Source organism: Antechinus flavipes, chromosome 2 (genome assembly GCF_016432865.1).
Source record: "Antechinus flavipes isolate AdamAnt ecotype Samford, QLD, Australia chromosome 2, AdamAnt_v2, whole genome shotgun sequence".
Taxonomy (NCBI): Eukaryota; Metazoa; Chordata; class Mammalia; order Dasyuromorphia; family Dasyuridae; genus Antechinus; species Antechinus flavipes.
Window position 1 is genome coordinate 367,250,609 of NC_067399.1, and position 13,296 is coordinate 367,263,904.

Below are 13,296 nucleotides of genomic sequence, written 5' to 3' on the forward strand. Positions count from 1 at the left end.
ATAAAACAAAAGTACTTCCATACTCAAGTATATGAGGAAAAATGAAAAGAGTAGTCAAATATTTAAACTCTTTCAACATTTAAAACTTAAGGGAAGCAAAGATAGCAGAATGGTCATTGCATTTGTGAAGAAAAGGGTTCCAAAACTAAGGGAATCTCAAATAATTATTTTATATCACCCAGGTAGGCAACCATGAGAACAATTATCAACTCTTCTCTATCCTTCCCCATTCATAATCAATCTGATCTCAAATCTTCTAGATTCTACCTCTGATATCTATCTATTCCCTTCTTTCCTCTTATAAATTTATGCTGCAAGTTCACATCTTTACAACCTCTCTCCTTGGACTATTGCAATAGCTTCTTAACTGGTCTGCATATTCCCCCCTCTTTAGTTTGTCCTCTCACAGCTGTCAAAGTACATTTTTAAAACACATATGATCATGTCAGTACCTCCCTAAAATAAAATGCAACTTCCTATCTTTGGTATTTAAAGCCCTTCCTAACATGGATCTACACTATCTTTCCAAAATGATTTCCAATTAATTCCTAAACACATATTTTATGTTCCAATACAACATATACTTGCTGTTCTTGTATGTCTTTACATGACCCGTCCTACTTAAGTGGAACACTTCCTTTATTACCTCTACCTAAAGATCTTTACTAATCTCTCTAGTTGTTTCTGTTCTCCCTCATTCGCAATTCATTTATGTCTTTGTATCCCTGGCATGTAGTATAGTTCCTCAATAAATGTTCACTTAATTGAAGGCTTCATTTACCAGAATTCTCATTTTGTAATGGTTTCTGTTCCTGGGATTATATTTCAATAAATAGTCAATGGGAAAAGAATTCTTTTATTATGATTGCTTACACTTCTCTTCACACCTGTATTGGTAAATCTGATCTCAGTTCAGAGCCTTATTCATCATGCCAACTAAACAGTACTTCCTTGATGGCTAGATTTGAGCATAAAAATGAGACAAATTGTCTGAATGACCTTCTTCTTAGTGTATTATATTGCTTTGAGTTCCAAGACAGCCTTAAGAAAATTTCCTGACTTCTTCATCCAAGTTTCCTAAACATTTGGTACAGAGTATGATATATAATTATATTCAGTATCAATTTTCTCCATGCCTGTATATCAAATGTTTAACTTTCTTGACTAGACTGCTAAAAATCTTAATACATATGTTCAGCATGTTATGTATAAGATAGAACTCAAAGCTCTTCATACATGAAGATGATTAAAAAGGACCTATGATAAATACAAATGTGACTATAAGCTGTTCTTCTGCAGCAATGATGAATTACACTGATTTAGTTTCTCCTGTCTTAATCAGATTCAATAAATGATCAGTAGAACACATTTTTAGTCAGTCTCCCTCTCTCTTTTTCTTTCTCTGTTGTATACTAAAACATCATCAGTTGTCTCATAGATCTTATAAGCATTGATCATACTTTTAAAGGACATTTTAATACTTACTATACAATCACAAAAAAAATTAAGAAAAATTATTCCAAATCTAAAAAGATAACATTTCTAAAATTTTGTCCTAAATTCTCAAACTATATAGATTAATAAGCTCTAAACAAAGGAACTCTAAAAACTAAAAATAATTATGAAATTAACTTACGATTTGGACTGATGCCCATTTGAAGTTTTAGATGAAGGATTGTATCTTTCTAGAATAAAGAGATGGGTCAAATAAGTAACTGACAGTTTGAGAAACAACTGTAATAACATTTAATGAGAATAACTGAGAGGATTTAAATGGTAATACAGCTGACTCAAGACAACCTCAGTTTTCTTAGACTACCCTGTCTGTTTTACTATATCATTGAATAGCAATAGTAACAGAAAAAAAAAAATCCTTTTTGACTGACATAATATCAATAACTTTCAATATCAAGAAAAGCATCTTTAACTATGAATGTAAAGTGAGATTAGTTTGCAATGTTTAACTGGAAAGTTTAAAATGACTCCTGAATTTTAGTAGAATTAAGCCTAAATCCGTGTTATAGTTATATAATTCCATGCCTGAAAATACAATCCCAAATTAATCACCGATTGTACTTAATGGAATAGTTATTGCTCATGGTATCAGGCCACAATGGAATTCACACCAACACAATGTTTTGCCCTTGTGCCCTTAATCCTAAACAAAAAGATCAATATCTGGAAGGCAGTTCATTTTAGGGAGCTCATTATAAATAGAATGAGAGCACCTCAGTTCAAAACTTTCTTTCTCCAATTACAAGCTCTCTGAATATAGGCAAGTCTCTTCCTCACTGTGGTCTTCCGTTTTCTCATTTGTTAAAATGAGAAGCATCAAATTAAATGGCTGAGTTTCCTTCCAACTCTGAGATTTTATGATCTAAAATCTTCACTCATTGACAGTATCCTCAGTAGCATATCTTTATATATTTTGCTTAGCAAATACAATCGCCATGCAATGGTTTTTTTAGGGTCCTACAGTCCATCTAAAGATCTTGGTCTGGGTGTAAATAAAATCTCTTTTTCCTCTAATATTAGGTAAAAATCTAATGTTGGTAGTGACAACTGCTAGTTTAATTTAGAATCCTGAAAATAGTTTTGAAATTTGGACAGATACAGGAAAAGGCTGGGAAAAAGCTTAAGATGGAAGGGGGGAAAAGGGTACTAAAAACTTCAGGGAATATTCCAGCAAAGTCTTATGTTGTTTTCATAGTTAGGAAAAGATGATTAGAGATACACAAAATCCACTTATGTATTTTCTGTTAAACATAGCTTGGAAATCTTTCATGTTGATTTATGGGTCAGAAATTTATTTGAACATGATGAATATGTTAAATGAGGTCAGTAGTGACCTAAGAAATTTAGCTTTGTAAGTAAAACTAAGTATTCCAAATATCTTATTATAAAGCAACTCATCAACTAAAAGATAAAAAACAAAGTAGGCATATCTTAAAGGGTACTTGATTTTATAAAGGAAACTAACCAGGCAGCTTATTCAAAGAGTAACTTTCTAGGTACGAACTCATTTTTGATTCCCCCATGCCACCTTCCTATCTTTCATACTACTCTAATTCCCTTATAACTTAACTTGTATTTATATTTTTTCTACGTATATGTTTATCACTCTTACAAGATTAAAGGATTATTATATTAGGGGAAGGCCTAGATCTTATGTGTCACCAACTCAAAGCACAAAATACACATTTGTCTGTTTAATTTGAGAACCAAAGTAACAGAAATACTTACTCTGTTCTCCAGAGCCAAAATTTGACTGAGATTCCTAAAAATGCAAAAAGAAAATTATATTACAATAATATCAAAAGAAAATTGAAATATTCATTTGAGAAACTGATGTCAAATCAAACTACCTTGTTCCAGATAACTTATCTTGGAGTACTATTATGTTTTTTATAGTTATATAATAAGGTAAAAAAGTTAATCACTTATAATTTAATATTCTGTTCACCTAACTATTTCAGCTTATTAGCCAACGCAACTTTGTGGCCAATTATGAACTTTTCCTTTGCCAAACAGCAACATTCTGAATCATTTAAATGTGCTCTTCTTTCTTTACTAGTCACTAACATTACATATTACAATGTTGCTCCTGTCTTAACTCATTACCCTCAATGAAAAAGGAGTGGTTTCCTTATGCTAATACATTCAAATTAAAACCATTACAGCAATCTAGGACATACTGCAACATATCTAACATATATAGGACTGCTTGCCATCTAGGGAAGGGGGCGAAGGGAGGGAGGGGGGAAAATCGGAACAGAAGCGAGTGCAAGGGATAATGTTGTAAAAAAATTACCCTGGCATGGATTCTGTCAATATAAAGTTATTATTAAAAAAAAAACATTACAGCAAAATATATTGGTCTAAATATTTATAGAATTCATAGAAGTTTGATTGTTGTCACCAAAAAGAATTAAACACAGTGCTTTGCAACACTGTATGTCTCCCATCACCAAGAATAACTCCACAGCTTATAGCGTCAAGAATCCCCTCCAAATTCCTGTATTTTTATAAACCCAGCTCCATATAACATCATTTGGGGGATGAGAAGATAGAATAAGATCTTTTAGGTACACTTATGATTAAAGAGTAACACAGATGAAACAGCAATTGAAACTAAGCAGCAGCAGTTAGAATAGCAGTAAGAAAAATGAAAGTAGTATCTTGGAATTCAAAAGAAGAGAGAGTATTCAGGAGAAGAGGCTACTCAATGAGTTTCAAAGCTGCAAAAAGGGACAAGAATAATGAGGAATTAGAAAATACCATTAGCCTTGGGATTGAAGAGATCATTTTTCACTTTAGAGAGAATAATTTCAGTAAGGTAGTGGAATTTGGTGCCAAACTAATGGATTGAAAAGTGAAATATAGTTAGGAAGTGAATTTTATAGATATAAGAAGCTTTTGTGTTCCTAAGATTTTGTATGTGAAAGGAGAAGTAGGAGATGATAAATTAAACACATGATAAAATTTAAAAAAGAAAAAGAAGAAAAACTTCTGGAATAAACTACTAAAATCTGCCAGTATTCTATTTAAATTGACATATAAAAACTCCATTTTATATCAATGATTATTAGTGATAGTAGTATAGAGTACTTGTTCTCTGAGGTGCTGTGGTTTGAATATCAAGATCATCTATGTTCCATAGAAGAAATTTCTTCTTAGAGTCTGGCTTTTCTCTATTTTTGAAAACTATTTTGTTTTTGTCCTCTAAATGCTTGATAGAATTTGCTAATAAGTTCAATACTAGTCATAAAAGCATTTTCTTCTGTAACAGTTAATTTGCAGTATTAATCTTGGAAGTCTTAGCTGGATCTTCAGGTCATCTAGTCCAATTCCTTTATTTTATGGATGACAACATCATGGTCTAAAAAAGTTAAGTGATTTGTCATACTCAAAGTGGCAGGTTATTTGGGTTGTTTTTAAATTTTGTTCTAGTTTTATATTTCTGTATTCATCTATGTCACTCAGATTTCCAGTAATAGCTTATTATTTTATTAATTCTCCAATTACTATAATTGCTCTTTTCTCATTAATTTTAAAATTTGTTCTTTTAATTAATTTAATCAATTTATATATTTTCAAAAACTCAATTTTTACTTTATTATTTCAATTTAAAAAAATCAAACCTGTTAAATTGTAATTCTCTATGAAGAGAACTGTAATTCTCTTTGTAGTCGATTTCTTTTTAGCCCAATTTTTGTTGTTGTTGTTTAAAGCTTTTTATTTTTAAAACACATGCATAATTTTCAACATTCACTCTTGTGCAAAATCTTGTGTTCCAAAAAAATTTTCCCCTCCCTTCCCCCATCCTCAACTTCAGAGGTCAAGTAATCCAATATGTTAAACATATTCAATTTTTCCATACATATTTCTACAATTATCATGCTACACAAGAAAAATCAGATCAAGAAGGAAAAAAAAATGAAAATACTATGTTGTGATCCACACTCAGTCCTCATAGTCCTCTCTCTGGGTACAGATGACTCTCTTTACCAGAAGATCACTGGAACTTAGCCCAATTTTTTGATTCATTAGTTTACTCTTTCATTAATATGTGTACAAAAATATAAATCTGCCACTAAGGACTACTTTAGTCATATGTCAAAAATGTTATAGTATTGCCTTTGTAATCTGTGATGTAATTTTAAAGTTTTTCTCTCAAGTGGTCATTGCTCTCAATTTTTGGCAAGTATTTAAAAAAAATTTTTTAACTGATTTTTGTTTTTAAATTAACTTACTTTCCCTAATATTTTTTTCCACTCTTCAGAAATCTGTCCCTTAAAAGAGAAAAAAGTTCAGTAAAACTAACCAATACATCAACCTAGCTTACCAGTATATGCAGTTTCACAACTCTTTAATATCCTACTTCTGTAAATAAGACATTAAGAATATATTTTAATTTTTTATAAAAAAATTAAGAAATAAGAATATATTTCATTTCTCTTCTTTGGGGGCAAGTTTGGATATTATAAATACATAGTATATATTTTCAATTTATTTTTGTTCTTTCAGTTGCAAATTTCATGCGTACTCTAGTTTGCTGGTTCTATTTGATACAGTAACAAAAAATTCTTTATAGGCATACATCTTTTGTTCACATTCCCAAGTCAACCAGCAATTATTAAGTATCTACTATGTTTTGTTTTTTGGGGATTTTTTTGCTGAAGCTCAATTCTAGGCCTTTTTTCTTCCTTATTTTCTCTCGTATCAGTAAGCAGTGTTTTTCAAATGATTTTTAAAGCTACATGTGTAAAGTCCTAAATCTCTCTCCTGAAATTGAATATTGAATTTCTAACTGCACGTTGGGCACTCCTTTAAAATCTCAAACAAGTCAAAAATTAAAATCATTTCGCCATACTTTGCCCTCCACTTCTCTCTTGTGGAGAAACATCTCTCCTGTAAGAGCACTATTCCTCCCCACCTCCAAGTCTGTAAACTCATTTCAATTTATCATATTTTCCTCTTCCCATAGTGGCACTAGGTGGCTCAGTGGGTAGAGCTCTAGTCCTGAGTTCAAATTTAACCTCATAAGCTATTTGTGACTTTAGCAAAGTAACTTTTAATCTCTATCTTCTTCAGTTTTCTCAAATATAAAATGGGAATCTAGTATGGACTGTTGTGAGGATCAAATGAAATAATATTTGTAGGTGCTGAGCATAGCTCCTGGAACAAGGAAGGGGATTAATAAATGTTCCCTTCTCTCTACAACCCCCTGGTTGCCCTGTTTTTAGTTACAGCTGCCAAAATAATCTTAAAACACTATTGGGATCCATGTTACTCTCCTGCTCAAAAATCTTCAGTAGCTCTGGCTTCTTTCTGCCACTAGGATAAAATACAAATTCCTCAGCTTGGCACATTAAAACTCTGTCCAAGGCCTTGTTCTAACCAGAAATCTTACCCTCATTTCTCACCATTCCTATAGTTTGTGATCAGGAAAACAAGTGAATTTGAATTTCAGAAAAGTTGATATGTGATATGGAATTCTGCATATATTTTATTTCTGATTCCTTGAATGGTCCCAAACATTAAATTATCCCAAATACACAGCTATCTAAAGAAATATATTTGGGGTAAAAAAAAAAATGTCAATATTATTAGCAGCATAGAAAAGATGTTTGATTTTTAGAACTTTCAGTTTCAGTAGATGGCAAAAAACTGGAACTTCAATGAAAGTGAAGACAAAGAAAAGAAATAGAATTGTGTTCTATAAAAAGCAATTATTAAGAAGATTAAGCATGCAGGAGTCATTAATGATAACTTATGAGTCCAAAATTTATTTTCAGAACTGAATAAGCCACATTTATATATCTTCATAACTTTACTAAAGACATTTAGAAATTGTTTATAGCATGAAAGTAATTTTGTTTACTCACTTTAGTTGGAAAAGGAAATTTAGAAGGCTCTGTTTTGCATGGTGTATGAATTGCAGTTAAGGGGGGTGGCCATGAATGGGTCATCTCCTAAAATGAATTATTATAATTAATTTACAACCAAGTCAAATATAAAAAAAGCAAACCACCAAAAGCAATATTTTTATTTGTCTAACTTTTTCCTATAACTGTTGCATGTACTTGCACATGGTCCAACTAGAAAATACATCTAGTTATCCATATCTCTTTATTATGTGCAAAACATTACCAAGATGAACAGTAATAAAATACACAACCTCATATCTATACCCTAGTTCAAGAGGTCAAGCAAATGAAGATTTTAAGTAAGACTAATATTTATGTGTAAGTCCAAGGTCAAATGAGTGGTATAAGCAAAAAGTCCTCCTATAAAAATCACTGTGGGCTAATTAAGAAAGACTTTACTTGCTAATTAATAAAAGAAGCCAAGTGGTACCATGGATAGAGCACCAGCCCTGAAGTCAGGAGGACCCGAGTTCAAGTCTGGCCTCAGACACTTTAATACTTCCTAGCTGTGTGACTCTGATTAAGTCACTTAATTTCAATTGCCTCAGGAGGAAAAAAAAAAAAAAAAAAAAAAAAAAAAAAAAAAAAAAAGGAAGCTAAGTAACAACTAGTGCTAATAGCCCAGGAATGTAATTCCTGGCCATGAATTTATTTTGATTAGATTTTAATGCTATTCTCAAATTAAATGATTAGCAAAGCATTAGGACCAGATCTACACCTCAAAAACACTATCTGTTGTACTTGTCAAGTGACAATTAATGTTTATTCCTGCTTTTAAAACTGTCAATTTGAAGGTTTCTTTTGGAAAGTGTAAAGCACTCCTAACAAATGTAATTAAAACAAACCATCTGATGGAGAACAAAGATGTCAACTTTGACAAAAATCTATTACTGTAATTGATTTTAGCCAAAATCATAAATAATTTTCATAAGCCAAAATAATCAGATGACTTACTTTAAGAATTTCATCCACACAGCTTACATCACCAGATGCAGATGCCTAAAAAAAGAAAGATTGCTGATGATTTTTCATGTGAACATATTAAATAATACTCAACAAGTGAGGAAAGGAACAAGACAAAAACACATTCAAATAAAACACCATTTAACATTATCATCTTGAGGAAAATACTTTTTTGGATAACATAAGGCTTAGCTACCACAATGTACAGCATAAGCAAAATAAACTCCAAAAGTAAAGTTGATCTTGATGTAAAAAAGCACATAATTAAAAAAAAAAACCCTACAGAATGAAATAAAGTTCTTTTTGGACCTATGGTTTTAGGGAAAATTTGTAACTAAACACGAGATATAGATTACAAAAGCAAAATAATTTTAATCTTTGCAAATTTTAAAGTCATTACATATAAATCAACAAATATTATTTTAGAGGAGAACAGTAAAAATGGAAGTTGAAAAATAAATGGTATCAACCATTAAAGAGATCACTAAAATTATAAATGGAGCTTTACTTTTAAAGTAGTATTTAATGAACAAGCTGGGGTAAAAAAAAAAACAAACAAACAAACAAAACCTGCTCTTTTTTGTTTTAAGATCACCTTCTGTTCTGAATACCTCCCTGTGAATTCCTTTTATCTGGAGAAACACCCCTTTGCAAATGAAGTGGAAAAGTTATTTAGAAAAACTAATCAACAAATCAAGTGAGTCTGACAATGAAGTATGTTCCAAAAGCCTTTTATGAGGAAAACTATTTTATATGCAATATTCTGTACTCATAGTAACCCACCTCTTTATTAAAGAGAAGAAGGCACAATCTCTCATCTCTTTTGATCTTAATCTTTACAATTACTTAATAAATAGTTGTTTCAAATACAAATTTAATTAATTTTTATACTTTAAATTTCTGGATACTAAAACTTTCCTGAAAACCAAAAAATTGACCATTTTATTAATATTATGGTTCATCCCTGTAACAACTTTGAAGAATATTTTGGAACTGTCGTTACTATACAAATAACTTTGAATTTAAAACGTTGTCTCCTTTATCGGATTGCTTGTTGTCTTGGGTTGGCGGGAGGGGAAAAGAAAGGGAGAAAAATTTGGAACACAAGACTTTGCAAAGATGAATGTTGAAAACTATCTTTGTATGTATTTGGAAAAAACATAAGAAAAATTTTGTTAAAAAAAAGTTTTTATATGCATCTTAAAAAATGTTGTTTCAATAGTTTTGAGGTATGTAGTGATAGCCCTGACATTTATCTTTAGAATATGTAAATCTTCTGTTTGAGGATGTATTCTGATAGAAGTGGACCTCTTTGATAAAGAGAGCCTTAATTGATCAAAGATGGACAGAAGCAGCTACACCCAGAGAAAGAACACTGGAAATGAATATAAACTGCTTGCATTTATGTTTTTCCTCCCGGGTTATTTATACCTTCTGAATTCAATTCTCCCTGTGCAACAAGAAAACTATTCAGTTCTGCACACATATATTGTATCTAGGATATACTGCAACCCATTCAACATGTAAAGGACTCTTGCCATCTGGGGGAGGGGGTGGAGGAAGGGAGGGGAAAAATCGGAACAGAAATGAATCCAAGGGATAATGCTGTAAAAAATTACCCTGGTATGCGTTCTATCAATAAAAAATTATTTAAAAAAAAAAAAGAATATGTAAATCTAGCATATAAAGGAGAACAGGTACAAATATAATATATAATCTATATAATTCAAAAGAGAAAAAAGATCTGTTATTAATGAATCATGGTTACCACTTCATCAGTTTTCCAGCTAGACAGGGCTATTTCCTATAGAATTCAACAAAATGCAACACTTCTTGCTGCCAAAAACCCAAATAGCTAGTTTAGGATCAGTAGTATTCCCAAAATGAATAGCTAACCTTTTTCCATAAGATCCCTTTACCTCAACTCAAAAATGAAAGCATGGACCTTCTAGTTCTAAAAATATAGCTATCATCTGCCTTAAGTCAAATTTCTTTAAGTAAATAATAAACTTACATCTAATGGTTGAGAAGGTATTTTCAGTTTGGTAAGATGTGCTTTGCTACTAGGCTTCAGCTCACTCATGTTGTTGCTATGAGATTGGCTGCTGTAGTGCTCAGAGGTTAGCTTTGGTTCCATGGACTCCTGTCCATCCATGGGTCTTACATAGGCAGTAGGTTTCTGTAACATTGAATTTGACTTTGACATTAATGAAGGTGGAAAAGACTGGCTGGAGTGCTGCCCACTTGAAAATGAAGGAACACGAGAAGGTGAGTCCCAAGTTGCATCTGGGTCCCGTGGTGATTTGGAACGCTGCTCCTTGCTGTGGTGATCATTCCCATGAGCTCTGGAATGACTAGAGCTTAATGAAGAAACAGCAGGTGGTTTTCCAGGACTGGAAGAACGAGATTTGGAGTGTTCTGTTCCGTGCTGGCTTTTTTTACGACTACCACCACCACCACCACCACTACTGTATGATTCACGATCATGCCTCTGACCAACACCACTAGTGCTGTTACTGCCACTTCCACTGGTTCGTTGGCTAGTGTGTCCACTCTGTAAACCTGAAGACCGTTTCTGTGATTGTGAAGAAGTGCTAGGTGCTGGTCCTACAGGTGTCCATTTGCTGCTCTGATGAGAGCTACCATGTCTGTGTTCACTAAAGAAACTTGGATTTGGTTTTTCATCTGCTGTTGATGGTATGGTAGGTTTGGGGATTGCAACAAGCTTTTGTAGAGATCTGTCTCCTATAAAATCCTTCATTTCGTAGGAGTCATCATAGTTTCCAAGCATGCTCTGAATACGACTAGATAATTTGTCTTCTTTGCTAGTCTATACAAAGAACAAAATGACATGAAATTACAATAAAGTGTATAATTAAAATTATTTTCTAACAGGAAAATTATGAAAAATTTTAAGCCCGATTAATCTAGCTTTGACAAAAGCCAGACACTATAAAAGCAAAGCCCAATTCCATTACATACAGAAAATGGACTCTTCTAAGAATATATTTTTACATTCAAATATTTTATGTCACTAAGACTTTAAAAGCTCTAAAATTTAATAGAAAGGAAGATTAGAAGAGGATAAAAATAATTTCAGTGATATGAATTTTTTTGCTGGGGCTAGAAAACCTTGGTGGTTAAAGAGGTAGTTTTAGTGGAAGCACGTAGTTTGGAAAACTAATGAAAACACCATATGATATTTTCAAACACAATCTAGCTTTGTCTCTTCCTCTAATTATTTGCTGGCAAAGTAGTTGGAGGGAAAGCGTATATCAGGGAGCCAGAAACATCCAACTTTAACATTCTCTAACTTATCAAAGCTCTAGGCCAATCAAATAGCCCATGCTCATATTCTGATAGTTTAGGAAAATATTCCTAATTATGTTCCTTAATATTCAATATTCTGGTTCAAGTTACAACTGGAATATTTTCCCAATTCAACAAAGATTCAGGTTAGTCAGTTGGTCAATGTTCATATTTTGAATGCTAATGAAAACAGCCCTAAGAATGTCATGTTCCCTGGTACCCCAATTATGGCTAAAATTATGAATAAAATTTAGTAATAGCAGTCTATATTTCTTATTCAAACCCCATAATAGTAACAGTTAACTTAAAAAACTACAAATTTAAGAAAATATTAACGATAATTCGAAATATTAATTCTGGTCATCTTAAGTTTAATTTTAAAATGCAGTAAAGTTTTAGTATCAATAATGTACAAATTACCTAAGGTAACAAAACAAAATCAAAACAAAATAAAAGGGAATTGGTCAGTCTAATACATTTGTATCTCTGATATACTTCATAGAAAGTGGAATTTTTTTTTAGTTACTGTCCAAACAGAATTAACACTATCTCATTACCAAAAAGGAACACAAAGTACTGGTACTCATCAGGAATGATTTCAGAGTTTTTAAAAAATAACTGCCAGTAAGTAACATTTGAGAGAAACAAATGCATATCTCTAAACTGTTTCTATGATAAATTGTTGTCTTAGACCTTTTCATTTTAGTGTAATACTTTTAAAAATTTTATTCAAAATTATTCTCTGCCTTTTCCTCTCCCTGGCCCTTGCCCACATACATCATTTTGTGGAGAAAGAAAATTTATGCAACATAAATCGTTATACCAATAAATCTAGATGAAATTTAGAAAAATCTACAACTCCTCTGGTCAAGTATATTGCTTTTGGATTTTTAAATGCCAAATTTTCTGTTCTGTTTGCTAGAGAAATCAAGAAAAGAAATCCTTGTCATCTTAGTATATTACTATTGCCATTATACAATGAACGTATACAGTTTCATAGATTTGAAATCAGTCACAAAATAGACCAAAAGCAATTAAAGGATGTCTAACCAACAATATAGGATATTTAAAGTTTCTCAAAATTTTAAAAAGTCAGAATTTTAGTAAGGATAACATTGATCAATGTTGTATATATTATAAGTAAAATGCCAAAACGGACTGTTAATTTTGATCTAAGAAATTCAGCAGAAAAATTAAGGGGTGCAACTACTTAGAACAAGATGAAAATTGGTCACATTCCCATTAATACTTTTAATAAATTTACTATTTCTTAGTAAGTTTCTTAAGTCATTGAACCTTGAAATTTAGAAAACTAGTTTAGAAATTAGAAAAATTAGAAAATTTTAAGGTACAATGACTGAAACATGTTCCAATTAGCAATATGCTACAAATATTAATGAAAACATTGATTCATGCAACTGTTTTGACCAAAAATGTGATATAATACTACATTTATTGTGAAGCAATTAAAAAATTCAGCAATAAAATGTATTTGCAAATTAAAATTAAAATATAAAAGTTGGAAGTTTTAGAATGTTAATGGCCATTAAAGATCATCTAGCCCAACTAAATCACTTTAGAGATAAGGAAAATC

General features: G+C 31.6%; 1 protein-coding gene across 2 annotated transcripts in view; it reads right to left on the bottom strand.

Annotated features, from left to right (window-relative positions):
• The window catches only part of AFF4 (ALF transcription elongation factor 4), a 79,980-nt gene that overhangs the window by 26,492 nt on the left and 40,192 nt on the right, over positions 1 to 13,296 (bottom strand). For both annotated transcript variants that reach the window (XM_051978251.1, XM_051978252.1), the window contains 5 exons: positions 10,408 to 11,223; positions 8,385 to 8,429; positions 7,389 to 7,475; positions 3,244 to 3,277; positions 1,637 to 1,685 (listed from right to left, as the gene is read on the bottom strand). In XM_051978251.1, coding sequence (XP_051834211.1) covers positions 1,637 to 1,685; positions 3,244 to 3,277; positions 7,389 to 7,475; positions 8,385 to 8,429; positions 10,408 to 11,223 — 1,031 coding nt within the window. The remainder of the gene's footprint in view (positions 1 to 1,636; positions 1,686 to 3,243; positions 3,278 to 7,388; positions 7,476 to 8,384; positions 8,430 to 10,407; positions 11,224 to 13,296) is intronic.